Source organism: Drosophila virilis, chromosome 3 (assembly GCF_030788295.1).
Source record: "Drosophila virilis strain 15010-1051.87 chromosome 3, Dvir_AGI_RSII-ME, whole genome shotgun sequence".
NCBI classification, from domain to species: Eukaryota; Metazoa; Arthropoda; class Insecta; order Diptera; family Drosophilidae; genus Drosophila; species Drosophila virilis.
Window position 1 is genome coordinate 14,039,790 of NC_091545.1, and position 23,484 is coordinate 14,063,273.

At 40.1% G+C, this 23,484-nt stretch overlaps 1 protein-coding gene across 25 annotated transcripts in view; it reads left to right on the plus strand.

The window, feature by feature from the left end:
• Positions 1-23,484, plus strand: part of sls (sallimus) — a 143,834-nt gene that overhangs the window by 75,125 nt on the left and 45,225 nt on the right. For 14 of the 25 annotated variants that reach the window (XM_070208463.1, XM_070208468.1, XM_070208462.1 and 11 more), the window contains 9 exons: positions 561-909; positions 971-2,282; positions 2,377-2,506; positions 6,205-11,799; positions 12,002-13,237; positions 13,592-13,659; positions 13,734-14,037; positions 14,371-14,445; positions 17,678-23,395. In XM_070208463.1, coding sequence (XP_070064564.1) covers positions 561-909; positions 971-2,282; positions 2,377-2,506; positions 6,205-11,799; positions 12,002-13,237; positions 13,592-13,659; positions 13,734-14,037; positions 14,371-14,445; positions 17,678-23,395 — 14,787 coding nt within the window. Of the gene's footprint in view, positions 1-560; positions 910-970; positions 2,283-2,376; positions 2,997-6,204; positions 11,800-12,001; positions 13,238-13,591; positions 13,660-13,733; positions 14,038-14,370; positions 14,446-15,240; positions 15,346-15,417; positions 16,473-16,732; positions 16,794-16,974; positions 17,186-17,677; positions 23,396-23,484 lie in introns of those variants that run through there. The other 11 variants (XM_070208474.1, XM_070208480.1, XM_032435028.2 and 8 more) reach the window with 8 other exon arrangements.

Consider the following 23,484-nt stretch of genomic DNA (forward strand, 5'->3'; position numbering starts at 1 on the left):
TTGCATTTGAAGCACATGCCACAAATATATAGAATATATGTAGGTCAGACAACTGAGAGCCACAAAACCCCATTACAATATACCCAATTCCCTACGAGAAAACGCTTTCCTCTAATTATCCCACAAGAGCCTTTTGTTGTCTACTCAACGAGCTTTCAAGGAGCGACCCAGAGGGAACTGCGCCTTTATGGACTCCATCACTAAGTATCGCTGGACCATCGGGTAGTATGGTTGTGCAAGTTTTTAGTGTGCGTGTTTAAAAGACTGTCTGTTCTAAACTGTGGCTGATCATATTCAACTTCTGTCTGTCTTCATAAGCAATTGAATCAAAAACCTAAAGGAGTTAGTAAACCTCTGTGAATATCATCAAAAATATTTGTCATGTCTTTCTACTTATTTTAATTCATCTACTAAAACTAAAGCTATAGGAATGCAGTTTTATCTAACCAATATGATCATAATGGCATGCAAATAGTTATTTTTTCTTCGTAATGGTCTCTATGTGCCTAGCTATAGCCTCTGGAAAGTGTTTAATCTAGTAAATTTGTTTTTACATGTAGCCTGGTACGATTATGAGCTAGCAGGCTATCAGAAGGAGCGTCAGGAGAACGAGTTAGAAAAGGTATTCGATGAACGTAAGCAATATTTGTCTGAGCAGAGTGCGCACACTCTGAAGGGCGTTGAACACTTGAAGCCCAAACAGTATAAGCCACAAACACCCGAGTGGCAACAGAGCGTCAAGGCCAAAAAGAGCGAGGAGTACTACAACAAGTTGCAGGAGCTGGAAACCGAGCAGCTGCTCAAAGAGACCACATTACGTAGAGATAATCATCAATATGCCATACCTGGTGAGAAGGTTGTCAGCAGCTCTGCTGCCAAGGGCATGGCCCAGTCCTACGAGGAGAATCTGTAAGCACACATGCACGTATTCTAGTAACTTATTACAACACCCCAAATTCAATCTCCACAGTCAGGAGCAGACCAGCACCACTCAAATCAAGGCGGCACCACCAAAGGGGGTAGCCCAACCTTCTGAATCCTCGGTGCATGGACGGGAGGTGCACATGAACAAGCAGCAGCAAGTTCAGAAGGAGATTCAAGGCGATTTGGAGATTACTCGCAAGATCACGGCTACCGAGACCACAGAAATGGAGCACAAGGGCACAATTCAGGAGCGCGTTGTAAAGGGTCCCGTCAAGCCCGCAAAGGCACCCGTCTTTACCAAAAAGATTCAGCCATGCCGCGTCTTTGAAAATGAGCAGGCCAAATTCGAGGTTGAGTTTGAGGGCGAACCAATGCCCACTGTGAAATGGTATCGCGAGAGCTTCCCCATCCAGAATTCACCCGATCTTCAGATTCACACGTTCAGCGGTAAATCCATATTAATCATACGCCAAGTTTTCATTGAGGACTCGGCTGTCTTTTCGTGTGTGGCCGAGAATCGTGGCGGAACTGCCAAATGCAGCGCCAACTTGGTAGTGGAGGAGCGTAGACGCGCCGGCAAAGGCGGCATACAGCCGCCCAGCTTTGTAAATACCATTCAAAGCACCACCGTAGCCACTGGCCAACTGGCACGCTTTGATGCTAAGGTGACCGGCACGCGCCCCATGGATGTTTACTGGTTGAAGAACGGCATGAAGGTTCAGCCAAGCATTAAATTCAAGATGCTGGAAGAGGACAACATTCATACATTGCTGATCATTGAACCCTTCGCCGAGGATTCTGGCCGCTATGAGTGCGTGGCTGTTAACGCCGCTGGCGAGGCACGTTGTGATGGTGATTGCATTGTCCAGTCTCCCGCAAAGCCGGAGAAGCCAACAACGCCTGGTAGCGAGAGGCCACCGCACATTGTGGAGCAGCTGAAGAGCCAGTCCGTGGAGGAGGGCAGCAAGGTGATCTTCCGCTGCCGCGTGGATGGCAAGCCCACACCCACAGCTCGTTGGATGCGTGGCGAGAACTTCGTGAAGCCATCCCGCTACTTCCAAATGACGCGCCAAGGCGAATACTATCAGCTAATCATATCGGAGGCATTCCCCGAAGATGAGGGCACCTACAAGTGCGTTGCTGAAAACAAGCTGGGCAGTATTCAGACCAGTGCGCAGCTCAAGGTGCGCCCCATTGAGAATCTGGATGCACCACCAACCATAACCGCTCTTAAGGATGTCTCCGTCAGTGAAGGTATGCCAGCACAGTTCAAAACCACTGTCACGGGCAAAGTGAAAGCTACCAGTGTGCAGTGGTTCCGAGAGGGACAGCTGATACCTGAAACACCCGATTTCCAGGTAGGTTGAGTAAAAAAATCTTCGCTTTATTACAGAAATACGTCTTCGCAATAGCCAAAATTATTCGATTAAACCAACTTTGATATCATTTTAGATGATCTTTGACGGTAACAGTGCCGTTCTATTAATTGCCACCACCTACGAGGAAGATTCGGGCATCTTTACTGTACGTGTGACTTCGTCAACTGGACAGGTCGAGTCATCAGCCAAACTGACTGTTAAAAGTAAGGATTAAACTAAAAACTTAGCAAAACCAAAACCAGAGTTCGTAAACAGCAAGAAAACAAACGTAAGCGAACAGTGTTCGAAAACTCCAAAGAATGCTCAAAAAACATAACGACCAAAAACGAAAGGAATTATTCATATATTTATATATGCATATCTTTTTTTACACAACGGATCCCTATACTGACGACTTTTACAGCCCAACTAACTAAATACTTTCAAAAACTAGTCGAAAAAGTTTGAGCGAAGAATATTTTAAAGCGAACGTTACGACAGTTTCATTTTATATTTTTACTACAATATGATTTCATTTAAAACAACGAACGAGTTCTTTTAATTACTAACCAACTTCAAAATGTGAAGCCAAGCAACAATTTACGATGTTTAACACGAAAAAGGTAACAAAAACAAAAAAAAAGCAAGTTTATTTAAAAAGAAATTAATATTAATAAAAAAATAATAATAATTACAAGTATTTTGCAATATAAATATTTATAGAACATTTTCATTTTGGCATAGCCAATCAAGAGGGAATAGCTTGTCGGTTGTATATAAAATTCAAAAATCTTGAAATTTGAGTGAAAATCTTGTTCAAAGTAAAAGAAAAAAGACTCAACACTTGCCCCTTGAGTGAGAATTATAAATAAGGCAGCTTATGTACTTTCATTTTGGTCCGAACACCTAACACATGCACAAACTTAAGTGTGTGTATATACAGCTCAGGCACTTTATAAATATGTTGAGTTCCTTCTGTATCTAGCCTACATATAATAGCTATGTGTATAAGAAAACATATAGAAACATGTGTCGGAATAGTTTTGGGGCCGTGTGCAAAACGCACATTTGTCCCGCCTCCGCTCGAGCTTGAAAGTTTTATTTTTCATTTGAATATTAGCATAAAATATTGTGGATGACACATCTAGCGCACACGGTTCCCTGTAGCTTCAGCTCTGCTGTATCCATGTCCATACCATAGCTACCAAATACTTATATGAATATCTTGAAATGAACGTGCGCAAAACTAGCACAACCAAAGGGGGATACGTTAATGAGCAAAAAGCGAAAATATTGAAAGGCATTGCAGACATTGAATTTCAGCTGCCAACAAGCAGATTATCTATATGCTATGCTACTATACTATATATGTATGGTTGCTGTCTATTCTATTTTCAATTTCTTTTTTGGAAAATGTTTTTGCTTTGAAAACTAATTTCCAATAGATTAGCTAGAAAAAAAGAAGGAGAACAAAAAAATGAACAAACCGTTTGATATTTTTAGACCGAAGCGCTGTCTGGATATTTCTTTTGTGGCTACAATGAAAAACATTTTATGTATTTTTCTAGTAAATCATGAAATTTATTTCAATTCTCTTTCATTTAAAAATTAGAAAAATAAAATAAAAAATAATATTGGCTTTCAATGTTCGGCCGCTGATGAAAATAAACTGACATTTAGTTCAGGCGAAAATAAAATAATTAATTACCTACAAGTTGTTTGTTTTCTGCATAGACAAGATATGAGTAGCCGATTTGCCAGAGATCTATAAGCACACTCACACACAGACATATGCAAATGCACATGGTTATTCATTTGGGTAGATGTTAGTCATTAGACAAGAACATAAATTAATGACTCTGTTTATGGTGCAGAAATGGTTTTAATTAAATTAATCAGTTACGGTAGTTCACTCATCAAATCGGTCCTCTGCCTCTGATTCACACATTTGTTTATATTTTTAGAAGGTAGCCCCCAGCTAGCGCCTATTTTGTATCCAACCGACAATTTAGCAGCAATCCCTGTAGAATGAAAGAAATGCATATTAGTATTGAACGTTAGATATTGGAACGATACTTTCAAGTATTACGATCAAATTTTTATTACGTACTCGACCATGTACTTGACCTAGACAGAGACAGATATATATATATATATATACACATATATGATTGTTCGGACAAGCCTCGAAACGTATTATTATATTATTTGACGTTTGATTATAATCAATTTTAATTGTTTATTTAATTTACAATTATTTATTTTGTAGTGATGTTGCATGAGATTTTATTATTCATTTTTTATTGCCGCTTTTTACTACTAATTTGTTTCGTTCTCATTTCTTCCACTGTTTGTTACCACTCTCAAACTATATCGCATTTCCAAACACACAAATCGATTCAATTTTCGAGAAAAAAATCCATAACATATCAACATATCCGATGAAAGTATTTGCCGCTTAAGCCGCCAATATATTTCTTGTAAGCTTTGTGGTAAAAATGCTTTACTAAAAAATTAATCATAAAAACTCATGCGACTTTTGTTTTAAGTTTGATCTACAAATACATTGAGATACTCGGATTCCTCTGTCAGTTAATTAATAAATGTTTATGTTTACGTTTCGTGTTTTAAGTGTGGCTCGATCGATTGATAATCAAGATCCGATCCGATTCGATCGATCAATTCAATAATTCTTTTGTTCTTCATGCCACACTTTTGTTGTTTAATTGTATTTCTCATGTATTTAATGCTTAAAACCAATATCGCGTCTTTCAATAAAACAACGCAAATGCATCATCAATTGATAATCGTTTTTGATAACTTTCAATATGCCTTATGCTTGCGCATCCTTGCTGCTGCTTGCTCCTACCGTTTATAGGTAATGTATATGTATATATAGATCAACAGTATTATAATTAGTACTTTAATGTTTTATGTTAACGGTTTACAACACTTGAGGACTGCACAATTTAAGTTATACACACATTTGCCCCGTGTGGCAATTCGACTACCTTCTGTGCTCGATTGTTGTCTACATCCGAATGAGATCGCTCGAATGCGCTGCGCTGCGCTGGCTGCGTTGCGCTGTGATGCTCACCCCAAAAATACCCACAGATACAGAGAACCGCCAAAGAATCTTGTTGAAACTGTTTACCCCACCTGGTGACGTAGCCGCCACTAATCATAAATCTATTTTAGGCGTGTATTGTAAACAGGCATTTGAATTGTTTGCTCTCAATCTTAATTGTATTCGCCCAGCCCGATCATTATTTTGGGCAATACTTCGTCATGATGATGAAGCCGCTGTACTTAGCTGATGATAAATATTAATGACTGTCGCATTGAATATGTGCCAAAAAATAGCTTTGGGTTAATGCAAGAATCACAGGTGAGATTCGTCACAGACAATTAATGAATCACGAAACATGTTCGCATTCTAAAATATATATCTTTTGCTTTATCAATGTCATATATTGAGCTGATAGGAGAGTCAAATTTTTTAATTACCAAATTATTGAACATAGATGGGCTATCATGAGCGAGTGTATAAAGCAATATGATTTGTGGCTGTCGTGCCCCTTGTGGCTGTGGCTTTTAATATTAGGCAGCTTTATAATTCTACATATAAACAGAAATATTTCATATGCTCTGTCATGGTATTTGAATATTTTGCACACTAAATTTATATTTTCAAGTTCATTGTTTATACATATGTTCATACATATGCAAGGTATTTTGATTTATTTTTAATATTCAGAATAAGCACCATGGTGTATATATCAGAGGTATGTATCAAGTTGCCACACCCTTTAATTAACCTTATGCTATGACTATGTCGAACACTGTTATGAACTCTGGTGTCAAGGATGTTTCCCGCCCTCATATACTCTACTAACACATAAACTTCCATTTAAACTTCTAGAACGACGTATCTCGGCTTATCAATTGCGTCCGATTGATTCTGTCGAAGATGAGTCATCATCGTCTGGCAGGGAAGATAGCTCTCCTGAATCGCCGCATCAGCAACAGCAGTCACAACAGCAGACAGGCGAATATGGCCAATTTCTGGGCGTTAATGGGCAGGTACAGCATCAGGGTCGGTCGCGAACTAAGAAGCCCAAAGTACGCAGCAAATCCTTGCAGCCGCCGACTAATGTTGTGCCTTGGCGCAAGTCCTCACGTCCACACCGTGGACGTTCTCTAGACAAGCAACCATTCCTGCCGGGCTTTAAGCCGGAACCGGTAAAATCATGGACCGAAGAGACAATTAGCTTAAAGGCCACGCCCATTGAGAAAAAGAAACCAACACCTAAGCTTGAAGCCGCTAAGGTTGTCCTCAAGTCTATCAAGAACGAAAGGGATCAAGGCATCATGAGTCTTGGTGCCACCTTAGAGCAGATTATTGCTGGCAAAACTGAAAAAGAGGCTGTGCCTTGGATAACTATGCGAGAGAAGCTCAAGCAGGTGGAGAGTGTGCAGCAGCAGTTAAGCAAATTTGACCTTGATGAGGTCTACCTGCGTCCACTAGAGGGTCAAATCGAGACGGACGAGCAATTGCCAAAACAAGCGCAGGTGGAGCAAGTACAGCGCACCAAGGAAATCCAACGCCTTAAGAGCATGGAGAGTGTGGAAATTATGGAAATGACTGATCAAATTGAAAAGCTTATTACCCAGCAACAGAATAATAAGGATCTCATTCCATGGAAAGAGATGCGACAACAGCTTAAGAGCGTGCAACGAGTGACGAAACAGATGGACAAGTTCAAGATTGAAGAGGTTGAGCTACGTCATCTGCAGGCACAACAGACAATCAGTGAAGAGTTCCAGAATGCTACCCACGATACAGTTATCATGACTATTGACGATAGCTCAAAGGGTTCAATTTCTAAAGTTATGACGCGCAATGAGGTTCAGCATTATGAGGACCAATCCAATATCTACAAACAACAGTTCATTACCACAGAAGATGTTAACATAATGCACGTCTCGGAGCGTGAAAAGCTGGAGGCACAACGACTGATCAGACAACAACAAGCAGTCAACTGGAGACAGCAGAATCAGCGTCCCAAATTGCAGCCACTGACCTCTGTGGAAGATACAATTTCACAGACTAGTGAACGCCATAAACTTGTACAGCAGGAAAGCATCATGGAGGAGGCCCAGCGTCAGCAGTACGTGCAAATCGAGGACTCACAAATGATGAGCCTTGAGCAGTATGAACACCAAAAGTTAATCAACCAGCGCACTCAACTGGAAGCTCACAACTGGCGTCAGCCACGCGAGCCACAGAAGTTCATTCAGGTTGAGGATTCGTCTCTGTTACACCTGCAAGAACGTCAGGATACACAGGAGCAGCAGCTGATTCAGCCGGAGGCCGTTCTTTGGGATCGGGGTAACAAGAAGCCCGAGCAAGTGCAAGCCCCAGCTCCAGTTCAGGAACAATATGTGGATAAGCCAAAGACATATGAGGAAATGCACGACGAATTAATTGAACAAGTTCCAGTCCAACAGCAGGAACCAGTGCCGGTTATGTGGGAGCGTGGCAAAAAGCAACCCATGCAACCGCAACAGAAGACCTTTGAGGAGCTACACGACGTACTGGATGAAACAGTGATTGTTCAACAACCAGAACCAGTTCCAGTCATGTGGGAGCGTGGCAAGAAGAAGCCCATATCTCAGGAGGTCACAGATTCTCAGGAAATTGTGCAGACGTCAGAAGTTGTTCAGCAACAAATTGTTGAGGAAACGAAGAAAACGGCAGTGCGCCGAGTAATTCCACCACGTGAGGCTGAAGAAAGAGTAGAGCAGGTTACGCTTAAGCCAACACCACGACAGCCTCCAAAAGCAGTCCCGAAGTCTGAAGAGTTCCAATTAAAGCCTCTTAAGAGTACACGAACAGTTCAACAAACTGTTCAAGAACCGGTTCAAAAGGCGACCGAAGAATCTACAGACAAATTAGTTGAAGAAATTGCACCCCAGGAACAGGAGCAACCTCAGCCTGTAATGTGGGAGCGTAGTAAAGATGTTAACCCCCAACAGCCAGAAAAACAAGTGCAAGAGGTTCCCAAAACACTTGAGGTGGCCGTAGATACTTTAGAAGAAGAGACCGCTAAAGCTGCAGAGTCCCAACCACAGCCAGTAATGTGGGAGCGTGGCAAGAAAAAGCCCAAACAGCCAACGGCTCAAGAGATTCCCAAGACTCAAGAAGTCGCTGTCGATACTCTGGTAGAAGAACCCGTACCAATTACAGAACCAGAGCCTCAGCCAGTGATTTGGGAGCGCGGCAAAAAGAAGCCTATACAACCAAAAACTCAAGATACTCCGAAGTCCGTTGAAGTAGCAGTTGATACCCTGGAGGAAAAAACCGTCCCAACTGCTGAACCAGAGCCACAGCCAGTTATGTGGGAGCGCGGTAAGAAAAAGAAGCCACCTACACAAGAATTAGCTAAGGAAACCGTAGTTGAATTACCTAAAGAGACTTTTGAAGAAGCAGTCGACGTTCTGCCTGATGAAATTAAGGTAGATGGAAAACCTGAACCGGTTCTATGGCAACGTGGTAAGAAGGTACCACAACCTAAGCCAGCTGAAGAATTGCACCCAGATGAAGTCGATGCACAAATTGAACAAGGTATCGAGATTGAGAATGAAGAAATTGTCGAGGAAATGCGCAAAATCAAGAAGGTTAAGAAACCTAAGCTTCCAATAGCAGCACCGAAGCAAGCTGAGCAACCTGAAGAGGAGGCTCCACAAGAAGATATCCTTGAAGAACAGGAAGAAAATGTGGAAGAACAGGAAGAGATTGTTGAAGAAAAACGTAAGATCAAGAAGGTTAAGAAACCCAAAATACCAGCTCTCGCTCAGAAACAAATTGAGCAATCTGAAGAGGAGGCTCCACAAGAAGAAACCCCTGAGGAACAGGAAGAGATTGTCGAAGAGCAAACAGATATTGTCGAAGAAAAGCGTAAGATCAAGAGGGTTAAGAAACCAAAGCTACCAATTGCACCATTGGAACAAATTGAGCAGCTTGAAGAGGAGGCTCCACAAGAAGATATCAGCGAAGCACAGGAAGAGAATATCGAAGAACAAGAAGAAGTTGTTGAAGAAAAGCGTAAGATCAAAAAGGTCAAGAAACCGCTGCAACCAGCGGATGAGGAAATTGGACAGCCTGAACAGGAGGTTCTACAAGAAGAGATCACTGAAGAACTGGAAGATAACGTTGAAGAACAGGAAGATATTGTGGAAGCAAAGCCTCAAATAAAGAAGACAAGGAAACCAAAGAAATCTGTAGAAGTGACTGCCGAGCCACAACAACCTACGGAAGACATTCCACAAGAGGAAATCACTGCAGAGCAGGAAGAAATTATTGAAGAAAAGAACAAGATTAAAAAGACAAGGAAACCAAAACCGAAAGAAGTAGAACAAGAGGAAGAAGAAGAACTTCCGGAATCACAACCTGAAGAAGTTAAAGAAACTGAAGAGCCTACTATTGAAGCGCCAACAAAAAAGAAGCCTGTTCCTAAAACACAAGAAGTCGAGCAAGTAGAAAAAGTTATGCTTAAGCCTGTGCCAAGAAAACAACAGCAACTGCCTGATAAGGAACAATTAGAAGAAGTTACATTAAAGCCCGTTGCAAAAACCTCCAGTGTCTCTGAGGCGCAACAGCCTGAAACAACTGAAACAGAATTTGTTGAGACAGAGAAGATTGTTACATTTGAAGACCAAGTTGTGGACGTTACTAAGAAACGGGTTAAAAAGAAGAAACCCAAAGTAAAACCGGAAACTGAAGGATCAATCGAAGAACCAATTGAAGATACAGCAGAACAGGAAGATGAAACCCTGCAAGAAGAAGAAGAAGAAACCGAGCCAGTGGAAAATGTGCCCGTGGAACAAGATATTGAAGAAGTAGCTCAAAAAGAGAAGGTTACCAAATTGAAGCCCAAAAAAGAGGATGTTGTCGAGGTGGTTGAAGAGGTGGCCTTAAAACCAGTGACCCGACCAAAGAAACAATTACCTCAGGAAGCTACAATTGAAGAGGTTCGTCTTAAGCCAACAAAACGCACAACTACCAAGCCTGATGAGGTAAAACTAGAAGAAGTTGATTTGCAGCATGTAGAAAAGTTGGAAGAAGAAGTAGTGCAGGAAGAGAAGCGTAAGGTCAAAAAGGTGAAAAAGCCGAAGTATGAAGATTTACCCGAAATACCAGATACAGAGCCTACGACCTTGGAAGAGGCTGAGCACATTGACATCGAGAAAGAGCCTAAGCCTGAAGAAGAAAAACCACAAGTACCTTGGAAGCGTGGTGAGAAAAAGAAGCCAGTTGAGGAACCCTTAGAGGAGAAGCAATGGCCGACTGGTAAACGGCGACCACTGCCAGAAGAGCAACCTGAAGAGGTTCATCTAAAGCCAATTCCAGCCAAGCCCGCCGAAGTGAAAGCGATACCAGAGAAAGCGATTTCCCCACCTCAGTTACAGCCTGAAGATAAGGTGGAAAGCGCTGAAGAGACGTCTGATTTGGAGCCTCTAAAGATTCCCGAAGACAAGCAACCAAAAGAAAAAGTTAAAAAAGAGAAGAAGAAGAAACCAAAGTTGAAGAAGGCTACGCCATCGGTGGATGAAGTATCGGAGGAAGTGGCCGAACCATTTGCTGAGCCTATTGCTGAGGAGGATCAAGTTGAAGGGCTGCCAGTTGATGATGTTAAGGTGGTTGCGGTCTCTGAAGATGTGCAGCCAGAGGAAGAAGTTGTGATTACTGACAAGACACCCGAAACAAAACAAAAGGCGCATAAGAAACGTACAAAACCATTGAAGGAAGCTTCGGTTGAAGGACAACCACAGCTACTAGAGGCAGCTGTAACCGAAATCGAAAAGGCTGATGAAATTTCTCAAGAGATCTCACAAAAGACTATAACCCTACTGAAAAAGACTGAAGACACAAGACCTCAATTCATAACAACAGAACAATTAATTGAACTCGATGTGGAAGATGTAAGGCGAGATCTCGAAATGAAGATCACTTCAAATATTATTAAAAAGGAGAAACGGCGTGTAGTGCTCGATGACAGTCAACCACTTCCCGAATTGGAGCTCATAACACAAAAACGCATCCAAGAGGGCATTGACAAAATGGCTGATGAGGAACTTATTGAGGATCAGCAATTGACTCAAAACTTAGAGGAAACGACAACATCTGAGGTGATTGGCCAGGAGCGAAAGCTTGTCAAGAAGAAGAAGAAGGAAATCAAGCCGCCACGCATAACAGAGAAGCTACGACCACGTCATTGCGTTCCCGAAGAGCCTACCGTTCTTGAGTGCAAGGTTGAAGGTGTTCCATTCCCAGAAATTCATTGGTACTTTAACGACATACTATTGTTTGCTTCGGAGAAGTATGAGATAACTGTGGTGGAGCAGGTGGCACAGTTAAAGATTGCGAAAGTCACTCCCAGCGATGTGGGTGTTTATACCTGTGAGGCTAAGAATGAAGCCGGAGTGGCGACTAGTCGTACCAACATTATATTAGGTAAGTTTAATATTAATCAATGAAACAAAATTTAAAATATGTGTAAGTTACTTGAAAGCTTTTAAGAAAGTTTTTTGGTGTCTTAACTATTTAATCTTTTAAAATACCCAGCTAACAAAGAAATCCCATGATCTTATTCCAAATCACAAAAAAAAAAAAAAACACAACACTTTAAAATATTTTTTATTCACAATGAATATAGAAAAAGAACAAGGAGTGCCGCCACAATTTACGAAACCACTTAAGATCGTGTTTACAGAAGAAAAAGAACCCGAGCGGCTTAAGGTTACAGTAACGTGTCAGGTCACAGGCAAGCCAAATCCTCAAGTCAAATGGTACCGTGGTATTGAGGAAGTTATACCCAACGAAGCTTTACAGATGTTCTATGATCAGCAGACTGGCGATGTGGTCCTGGAGGTTATAAATCCACCTCCTAATGAGGCTATTACCTATTCGATTCAGGCTCAAAATCCATTTGGACGCGCCGTTGGCAATGCCAATATCATGAGTCGTATTGATGAAGTTCCCAAAGAAATACTTAAAGCACCTACAGTTACGCCATTGAGTGCGGTGGTAATTCCAAACGGAGGCACTTTGCTTTTCGAGGCCAAGTACGATGGAATGCCAAGACCAGAGATCAAATGGTTGCGCAACGGTCGTGAGATAATCGAGAACGAGGAGACCATTATAGAAACAACCGAAACTACTACCACAATTAAGGTCATCAATATGACCCGTAAGCGTACAGGCAAATACGAAGTTTGTGCTAAGAATAAGGTGGGTGAGGCCAAGTCTTCGGGCTCCGTGGTAGTTTCAGACCAAGCGCCTGACAAGCAAATCAGGCCACCCAGATTTATCCAACCACTTGAACCGAAGTTCTTTGGAGAACATGAAGTTGCAATACTGGAGGCTGTTGTTGATTCAGAACCGCTTTCATCCTTCCAATGGTTTGTGCACAATGAGCCTATCAAGAGCTCCAATGAATGCCGCATTGTTACCCAGGCCAACAAGTCAACGCTCTTAATTGAGGACTTCCAAAAGAAGTTCTCTGGTCCATTTACTTGTCGGGCCGAAAACGTTGGCGGTTCCGTCACATCAACAGCAACAGTAAATATGCTAGAGGCACTGCCACAGGAAGAGGCTGTGGAATTCGAATCGCCACGCTTCATTGAGGAATTGATTCAGCCTGTGGAGGTAATGGATGGTGAAACGCTGCTGTTGACTTGTCAAGTGACAGGCAAGCCCACGCCCCGAGTGGAGTGGTATCACAATAAGGAAAAGATTACCGAAACAAAGGAAACGACCATATCGCAGGATGCGCAAGGAAATTGTCAGCTGCAAATCACCGAAGTTTTCCCTGAAAATCAAGGTCAATATAAATGCGTTGCGACAAATAAGATTGGCAAAAGCGTCACGAAGACAACGGTTAATATTCAAGGTACTTTTGGATGGTATCAATAGATAGTTGATAGTTAACAATAGAAAATTAGGCCACGTAGCATATATCATATGCATTACATTCTAAATAGGTTTTCCAATAACTACACTCTTGCCACTATCCTCCTTTTATTTCTATTTTGAACATTATATCCTTTCGAAATGTTCTTGTTACTAACTCACATCTTGAAGAACATGCATGTGATACTTGCAAATTGCATCTATGAAGTTTCGAATCTGAATCTACTTTATCACTTCTCCCAAATTCTCTTTGTAAATAATTTTCCATTTTGCGTTTGTTAATATACTCGACTGTGGGCTTGCCTATATTTAAACACTCTAAAATATTTTTTAGCATTTGAATATATCCCCGATTCTGAAATCACTGGACTCACAGGATCTGAGGAGGATCTACTTGATAGAGTAAGCGTGATTGTAGTTGAAGAGTTGCCTAGGTACTTGAAGCTAATTTTCCGTATATGATAACACCGTTTTAGACTATCTCAATCGACGAACAACCCCCGAAAATAATTAAAAAGCTACCTGAAAAAATCGAACCCAAAGAGGGTGAACAAGCGAAATTGGAAGTTAAGGTTATTGGTAAACCAAAACCAAAAGTCAAATGGCTACGTGACGACGAACAGATATTCGCTTCCGAGGAATATCAAATCGAAAATTTCGAGGATGGCACCTCAGTGCTGGTCATCAATCATGTATATCCCGATGATATGGGCACAATTAGTTTTGAGGCTTACAATCCGTTGGGAGTGGCAGTCACAACTGCACTATTCGCAGTAGAAGGTACTGTTATGGTTTATGATGTCTATAAAATACGTTTAATAATGTCATGGAACAATTTTGGAATTGTCAGTAAAATTCTTTTTCAGATCTGCAGCAGCATTACCAAATTCCCTTTTATCCTTATCCCCTTTATAATATTTATATACAATCCCCCTTGATAACATTTCCAACTCGTATTCCCTACACATACAACACTTTCAAACACGAAAGGTTAAATACTTTAATTAGAACATATAAGAAATACATAAAACACAAAAATTATTTACCTATTTTATGATGAAATTGTAATAATATGCAACTAATAACACTTCTACTATATTGCATCAATACTAGGCATCGTTGGATCTAAGGATTATCGCAAGCCAGAATGGGTGACTCACATGGAGGAGATGCAAGTCGCTCTCAAAGGTATGTATTCGAGAATTGAAAAATTAACTGATTTCTACCACTGTTATGTGTATATGTGTTTTAATTTCGTGTTTTCAACACACAAATGTTTTCCGTACTATTGTCTTAAATCACAAGCAACATTTCACAAAGTCTGTCACTTCTACTGTCTGTCTCTATTGTATTTGTCCTTGTATTATACAATGTTTCGTAAACCAACAACAGCAGCAACAAAAATTATGTGAACATGTCGATTTCGTCCAATGAAGCTTACAAATTTTGTGGCTTAGCCCTTACAGCTCTAAGGCTTATTCCCCTATCCCAAAAATCCAATATTATCGAAAAAGTAAACGCCATTAGAAATAATAGTATCAAATTTTGTTATCGTATATATATTTTCTTACAGTATCAGTACCTCATCTGCAAGTAATTGGTTGTGTTCTAAAACTTCTTTATTTTTTCTTTTTTTTTTCCAAATTTCTACTAATCCTTTATAAAGTAAATTCCAAGGAAACTATATGACATTCCCAAAACGCTGCTTGCCCTTATGTACATATCTATATACATACTACACGCTTATATGTTAAATTATTTTACTGTTTGTTTGCAAGTTTAATTTTTTCAAACGCATTACTAAATCAACAGAAAACAGACAAACAACTTACATATTACTCAAGTGAACTATATCAAAATTACTCGCTGTAAGTACAATACAGAAGTCACATACTAATTCCTGTTGCTTGTCGCACACTTTTTCTTTGCTATAGAGAGTAGTAGCTAATATATAGTTAAATTATGCAATTTTTATGCTTATAGCTGCTAAATGCTCGCCATCGCTACTAAATGAAATGCGTGACTGCCGTGCGGCCATTGGCGATACTGCGAAATTCTCAATACAATTTGCAGGCAACCCGCAACCAGGTACTGTATACTCTCTGTAGTGCACTGCAGGTGGCCAGGGCTTGATGGAAGATTGGTTTACTGATTTTGTAGATATACAGTGGTATTTCAACAATGTGCAACTGAGGGCGTCTGAAAAGTATCGCATGATAGTGCAGGAAACAGAAGCAACGCTAGAAATATTCAAGACTACAAATGATGACTGTGGTTACTACAACTGCAAGCTGATCAATGAGATTGGCATGACAATGACGCGCGCTAAGTTCGACATTTCCTCGACATCTGCTGAGGCAGATGCGATGGAAAACGTGAAGACGAAAACAACTGTAAGGAAGAAAGCGGCTAAAAAGGCATCCAACACAATGGCAAAACGAACTAGTGCCTCTGAATCTCAGACGCTACATAGGACGGAAATCAAAATAGTGCCAGCCAGTACAGCAGAGACGTCAGTGAATATAATCAAAGTGAAACAGGCTGTGCCGATATTGGTGGAGCACAGTGAAGTTTCGGAAGTAATGCAAGTCAAAGATCGCAAAATTGCTGATGCTGAACAGCGTAGCAGAGTCATTGAAGAAATTGTAGAAGAAGATGAAGAAGAAGATGTGGTTTCGGAAGAAGAGATCCATGTGGTAAAAAAATACACGTCGAGTAAATCTATTGAGCTTACTGAAACAGTTGAACTAATACGCACCAAAATAACAATGAAAACCATTAAAATTGAAGATATTTATGAGATAAGCCAACATGAAGAGGTGCAATGGCTGCTCGAATCGGTCGAGGCCGAGTCCTTTGGAAAGATTGGCGAGGCGGCTCTCAGAGATTTAGCCACAATTGGTGTGCTATTACGCTACGGCTGCACTCATTATGAGATAACATACATGTACGAACAGAACATATTCATATCGCTACAGAAGCCCGAGTCACAATCGGCTCTGGTTCAGCTAGTGGAGCGTGAAGGGCACGAAGAGCTGATAACACAGATCTTAAGTGAATCTTCGACCGAGGACGAAACAATACTGGCAGCGACAGTCGGCTTTAAAGCCTTTATACGTATGATACAGACGTACGAAATTACAATAGAGACTGTCATACGAAAGTTTCATAGGGAGGATTTCATCTCGCACGATTGGAAGATATGCGGAAAGGAGGTTTGAATTCTGTTTTGTTTGTTTCTGTTTGTTACTGCAGTTGTGTAGACAGTTGAAATGTCAAGAAAAATGTATTTTAAATTTCATATTGTTTTGCTTGAATTGGGAAATCATTTAACAACTTGCATTTCAACTAATTACCATCACGATTTATATGCTGGTAATTTAAAATATTATCTAGACTGAAGCTCTTAAAGCATATCCATTAGTATATTGATGTTTTTTCTTATACATTTTTTAATCGATTCACTGGAATCTAGAGAATAGTAGAGACATCCCAGATAATTGAAAGTCACGAGGCTATTACGCATGTAAAAATAGGTGAGTGCCGCTTATTTTGTATATATAAATATTACAATTTTAAATATGCTTTAATCCATTTATATTTTGAATACTGAAACGCAATTTTGTTTCTTTTTTTTTCAAAATGTAAAACTGCTTTGTAAAATACCTGCGCTTATGTGCCAATCCCAACAACAAACATAATCTAACACAAACGTAGAGGAAACTTTTGTCGAGGAACGCACGATAGTAGTCCATGAAGGTTTGAACATAAACACAGATGAACTGTAAATCCACAATAATACCTACCAGTACTGATGTATCCCAATGAACTACTCAACTACAGTTACTACATAATATTATTACATAAAAAAACCAAAAACAAACAATAATAGATATTGACTTTTAAAATATAACAATTAAATTTTGTTAAACCAAACGAATCATGTGTATATTCTAAAAAGACGCCTACCGAGTACCTAAAATGCCCATTAACCATTAATAACCACCTACTACTATTATTTAAAACTTGCTATAGCCTGTTGTCATATAAGCTTATTAGTGCAAATTAATTGAAAATTTAAATGCTTCTACGTACCTGAATACAAGAGTAGAAGGCCTTTTTACTGCACGCAGTTACACAGCTTGATTCACCTCAGGTAAGTTTTCAAAGAGTTTTCCTTTTGTAATATGTATGTATATTATGTTTGTCTGTTTAGCCTTCGTTTATTTCACAAACATGCTAAAAGCAAATGAAAAAAATATCTATTAATCATAAGTTTCTTCGCTGTCAGACTGTTATAATTATTAAAAATTGCAATTGCTTGGTTTTATGAAGCTTATAAACATTGTTAGTGTATTGTCTTAATAGCACCTCAAAGAAATGCCGACATTGTCATTGTTTAATTACATTACATTCGCAGAAACCACAACCACAAAAGTGGAAAAACAGTTCATACAGCAACAACAAGAACAAGAACAAGCACTAGAACAAATAATAGGTCAAGAACAACAAGAACATATACAGGCTGAACAAACAGTGCATAGGAAAACCAAAACTAAAAAGCATAAGAAACATACAGAAATAATACAACAAGAACAAAAACAACAACAAGAAACGAGAGAAACTTTTGAGAAGCAGAGAGAAACCTTTGCAGAGGAGTCAAACACAGAAGCTCCAATAGTTGAGACACTCGAGCAAATTGAAGAGCTACTGGCATATAGTACAAAACTATCTACCCAAAATCTATCACAGAGCGCACATGAAACAATCCCAGTTTCAGTAACTACAGAACTTTCTACACCAACACCGAAAGCGGCACAAGTACAAAATGAACTTTTAGCGCACAAGACTTTAGCTGTGAATGAGGAGTGTTTAGCGTTTGATGAGGTTAGTTCCAGTTTGGATCGGTCCACCCCGGCGACTAGTGAGCTTACCGAGCAGGTTGAAGTTCGTGAAAGACATGCAGCTTCTATTACTGAGATGCAGACAAAAGAAACTCACAAAGAGTTGAAATCTTCCAAAATACCCAAGCTTGTACAAGCTGATCGTAAAATTAAAGAATCGCGTCCATTGCTTATTGAAACACCAAGCATCGCTGATTCTTTAGGTGAGCTGGAGTCGTTAAAGGCTCCCACGCAGCAAGCACATGGCGAGATTCTATACTCTCATGAGCTTACCTCGGAACAGCAGTCAACGTTGGATACAGTCGAAAGCTTTAAAACTCTGTCAATCGATATGGAAAAGGCACACCCACAATTCCTTGAAAAAGAAGGTCTTCTGATTACTGAATCTTTTAGAGGTGAGACTGTAGATAAGGAATCACCAAAAATAATGCCAAATATTGAGCAGGTGTCTCCAAAGTTAACTTCAAGTCATAGCCTTGGCGTTAGTGAGTGGCAACCAGAAGACTCTATAAGGGACATCAAACCAGCAGAAGGGGTACGCGCTGAGAGCACATCAATGTCAATACAAGAGTTTAAAGCATTCAGCACTAGTGAAACCAGGTTATTAGAAAGCGAAGAAGAAATCAGCGCAGGATACAAGCCCACAAAGTCTACAGCAGAAATTTCAATTAAGCCCGAAGAGAGACCGCTTGTTGTGCAGGAAGTTGAAATATTGGAGTCACTTAGTGATGAAAAACCTTTAAAACACCGGCACATTGAGCTTCAGGCTGTAAAGCAATTGGTATTATTGGAAGGCCTAGTAAATACGACATCAGAAGCACGCAGTCCTATTGAAGAGAGTTTGCCAATATTCAAGACTGAATCCCACAAAGCAACATCGAGCCTGGAGACCCTATCACATATTATTACTCAGGAGACTGTCTTTAACGAAGATGGACCACAGAATTTAGCTTTAGAAAAAAATCCCAAAATCATAGGTGCCACATCAAGCCAAACCAGCTCTCTCACTGTTGGTGAAACTCAAGAGATGCAATTGGTGGAAAATACGGAAAATCTGAATGAGCCAACAATAGAGCCTGTTAAGCCCGCGAAGAAAACTTTAACTAGGGGCCTAGAGACCGTCGTAGGTAATCAGGAATCAGTATATGATACCCTTGAGTCTATAGAGCAACCGTGCTCTGAGTTGAATGAAGGAAAAGTAAATATTACAGAAGGCGAACTGGTTGCAGAAGTGCACACACAAACTGCTATCGACTCGGAGCAGATACTCTTGTCTGAGGCACCTGATACAGCGAAGGCGAAGCTGAATTTCATTGAACAGAAGGCATTGGATGTTAAACAGGAAACTGGGGCTGAGAAAGAAAACAGTCTTTTCCCAGAAATACAAATACTTGAGCAGGCCGCGATGGAAAAAATAATCCCTGCTGAGCTGAAGGTAAGCAGTATATGGGAAGTGCAGCCTCAATTTACACCTGCTGATATTCAAAGTGATAAAGTTAAGCCAGCAACAGCTAGTCAAGGTTTTGAGTCAAAGCCAGTTGGACTGACAAGTGAACAAAAATCGCTTAAGGGAACAGATTATCTAAAACTACAACAACAGCCCGAACTCAAGTCTGGAAGAATACTTATGGGTGAAAATCAGCAGCCGTTAGAAGTAACTGCTGTGCAGGTTATTGAAAGCTCCGAACTTATCGAATCAGCTCCACACCAATTAGAGTCAAAAGCTCAAACAACAACAGATACATTTAATCATGCTGAGCATATGATTGTGACAATTTTGGAGTCGACCAAGGAACATGCGACTGAAAGCAAGCCAACTGCGGCACTAGCAGATTTTACAATGCCAACTCAAATTGGAACTGATATAACGGAACAAGCCTTACTGGAAACGTTACAGTCTCATCAGCAGTCAGCACAGCCCCACCAGCAAATATCAGAAACAAACTTTGACCTTCTGCAGCCCTTAGATACAAGCTCTGTTTTCACTCTAGAACAGGAAAAAGCCTTGCAGTCAGATGAATACAATGTAACTCAAAATGCTGCAATAGAAACAGTCAGACCCTTACAAGTGCCAAATAAATCAAGCTCCCAGCATTTGGAATCGGTGCAAGAACTTGGTGAGAAAACTCAACCATCTGAACACCAAGCTCTAGTCAATATTGGGGAAATTACAATACCTGAATGTGAAGAGGTTGCGTCATTGGATGCCGTAAAAGATTACTTAGCACCACCTTTAATTGAATCTTTTATAACTAACATGCAAATCATTGAAAACACATCATCTTTGAATACGACTACAGCTATCGTAAGTGAAGAAACAGGGAAAATTGAAGAGCCAATCATACTTCATCAAGTTGGTATTTCACCAAAACTAACTGACTTTACCAAAAAATCACCGCTCTTAGAAGAGCCGAATGTTTTGGAACATGCAGCAAATCTTAGCACTTTTAGTCCAACATTAGAAACTAGACAGCCTACATTCAGCAGTTTTGACGAAATTCATGTGCAGGAAACGAAAGCATTTGAGAAAGAGGTTGCACTAGAAGATATCTGTCAGCCAATTAAGCAGTTAGTTAAATTCTCACTTGATTCTACAACTGGTATAGTGTTGAGCCAACGGGAGAATACTTTCGAATTGGAACGTAATCTAGAGGTGCCATCTATTTCATTCGAGCAAGCAAAATGTGTTGAATCGGAATTATTAAAGTTGCCGTTGACGGAAGGAGTGGAGGAAAATCAGTCAGCTGGAGATCTGGCATGCTTCACAGCATCAAACAATTTTGCAAAGTCAAGCATTGATGTTTTAACGGAAACAACGACCACCGAAGCCATAGTTTATGATAACATTTTAACACCTAAAGCTGTTGATCAACCCAAATGTATAAGCTCTCAGTCTATAATTCCTCATGAACATAAAATGATCAGTGAGTGTATGCTCATTGGAGAAGTTGAAGAATTTATGAAGACACAAGAAAAACAAAGAACTGCTAAGACCACTCGGGATACTTTAAGCCAATCAGCTATAAAAGAGGATCAAAATACGCTAGAAGCCGAATTATCATTCGATACAGAACGGGCACAGGAATTTAAAGCAAAGGTTAGCGAGGCCTTTCCAGCTCTTTACACCAAAGGGGTCAATGAAATTGAGGTGTATGAAACGATTAGTGAAACGAAGCCTAGTGAGACATTAAATAAGCAAGAAGCTGGAATTTCCCATTCATCGAGTTATGCTCCAATTATAAATCTTCAACAAACTATAGAAAGTGCGGGAAACTTTCTTTCCGTGGCCCAAGCCAGCTCAGCTGCTAAATCAAGTGATAATGCCTGCCAATTAAAATTGCCTGTTAATACTTCAATACAAACAGTTGAGGACGCTAAAGAATTTATTACATCAACATCGACGGAGACAGCTGCTCAACCTAACTTGGAGGGACACCATTTTGAAGTAACGGTAATGGATACTCACTACGTGGAGGATGCAGAATCCATATCTCCCTACGATAAACTAGCTACGAAGGCAACAGAATCTATAAATAACAAATTTAAAGCTACTTCAGAATCAGAGGAAGTCCACATATATCAAAAGGAGACGGTCATACAGTCAACACAATCTGAGGGGGTCATTGCAAAGCCTGGATTAAGCGATATTCTTCAGTACACAACAACAACTGATACAATGCCCTATGAATTATTAGAGACTATTAAAAATGCCGAATCTAATACACAGAAAGCTCAAGTACATCCCTTTATACCGACTAGCGCCAACAAACTAAACGTTCAAATTGATGATCTCATCCTGCAAAAAGAGGATACGTTCTTGAACACTCATCAAATAGCTTATGGTAAACCCTTTATTGAAGGAGCACAAAGTAAAATGCAAATCTGCGAAGTCATACCTATTGAAAATATTGATAGCTTAGATGTACCGAAAATGACGGCTCAAGAGTCGACAAGGATTGTAACCAGTACACCCGAAACACACAAGACTGTATCGGAAGTTGCGGTGTATGAAAAGGCAGATGAATTGAAATATGAGCGCCCAAAAGAAGGTCACGGCACCAAACTCGGCGATTCCGATACCAAATGTGCTAACGTCACAACAATACAAACTGGTTTTATTAAAGAAGGTGATATGGCTCCCATGTCATTTATTAAAAATAATGTTCACGTTTCTAACACGGAGATGGAATCATTGGTAACTGAGGAAGTCATTAGCGTAAGTTCCATACAAGAAAGTTACGACCTTCGAGTGCCTATAGAAGTGAACGCTAATTTAACATGTGAATCTACTAATAAGGCTGCAACTATTACGGAACAGTTAGTCTATGAAGAATCTCCTAATATTAATGTTGAGAAAAGCAAGTGCTTAACGCCAAAACTAAATTTTGTAGAAAGCTCTATAAAACCAGTTCAATCATCCACGGTAAGCGTATTCGAAAATATTGAAGGACATGGTGACTTCAATCCACAGAATGCACAACCAACATCAGATATTTCAACAGACTTGAGCATTTCGGTTGTTGAAGAGGTATCTGTTATATCTTCCTTAGATAGTATTTCAAAGGTAGTGCATACAAAGGCAAAAGCGATCGAAGATCACGTAACACATAAGAATCTACTTGTTACTAAGCAAGAGCCCATTGCAAATGTTCAACATTTATTGGAGGATACGATTCCAGCTTTGCAGTGTGCGAGTTACGCCACTACGGATGCAAAAGTTGCACCTCTGTACTGTGAGCTTCAGGTAAAGGAAACTATTCTTGAAACAAGCAGCTCTAAAGTAGATTTGGAACATGCAAAGCCTTCAATACTGCCATACAGCTCGAGTCTCAGCCAACAGACAATTACAGAAGAACAAGTCACAACACTACATATGAAAAACCAAACACTGCCCACAAATGCAAATATAAGCTATGAAACGAACACTAAAAATCAAGTTGATATATTAAATTTAGCAGCAAATCAAAATCTTATATATGATCTGGAAATGCCTACAATAGAGGAAAGAGAGAATGCTTTGCAAAACAAATTACCTGTACCTGACAATGTAAATGTTCTTTTGCCTCTTGAGGCTGCACCTATCAATGATGCACAATATACGGTAATACCGAAAAATGATAAATCACAAACTGACTTGGAGTTACATTCTGAGCCAAAATTGCAATCTACACAACTATCTGAATACGAAAGCTTAAGTACAAATATATTAAATCAAACGGTAAAATCACACCCGGGTAAGTACTATGTAAGGTTAACTTTAAGCAATTCAACAGAAAAAGGCGTATTACTTCCAATACTACTTGTCCCCCGATCTACAAAACAC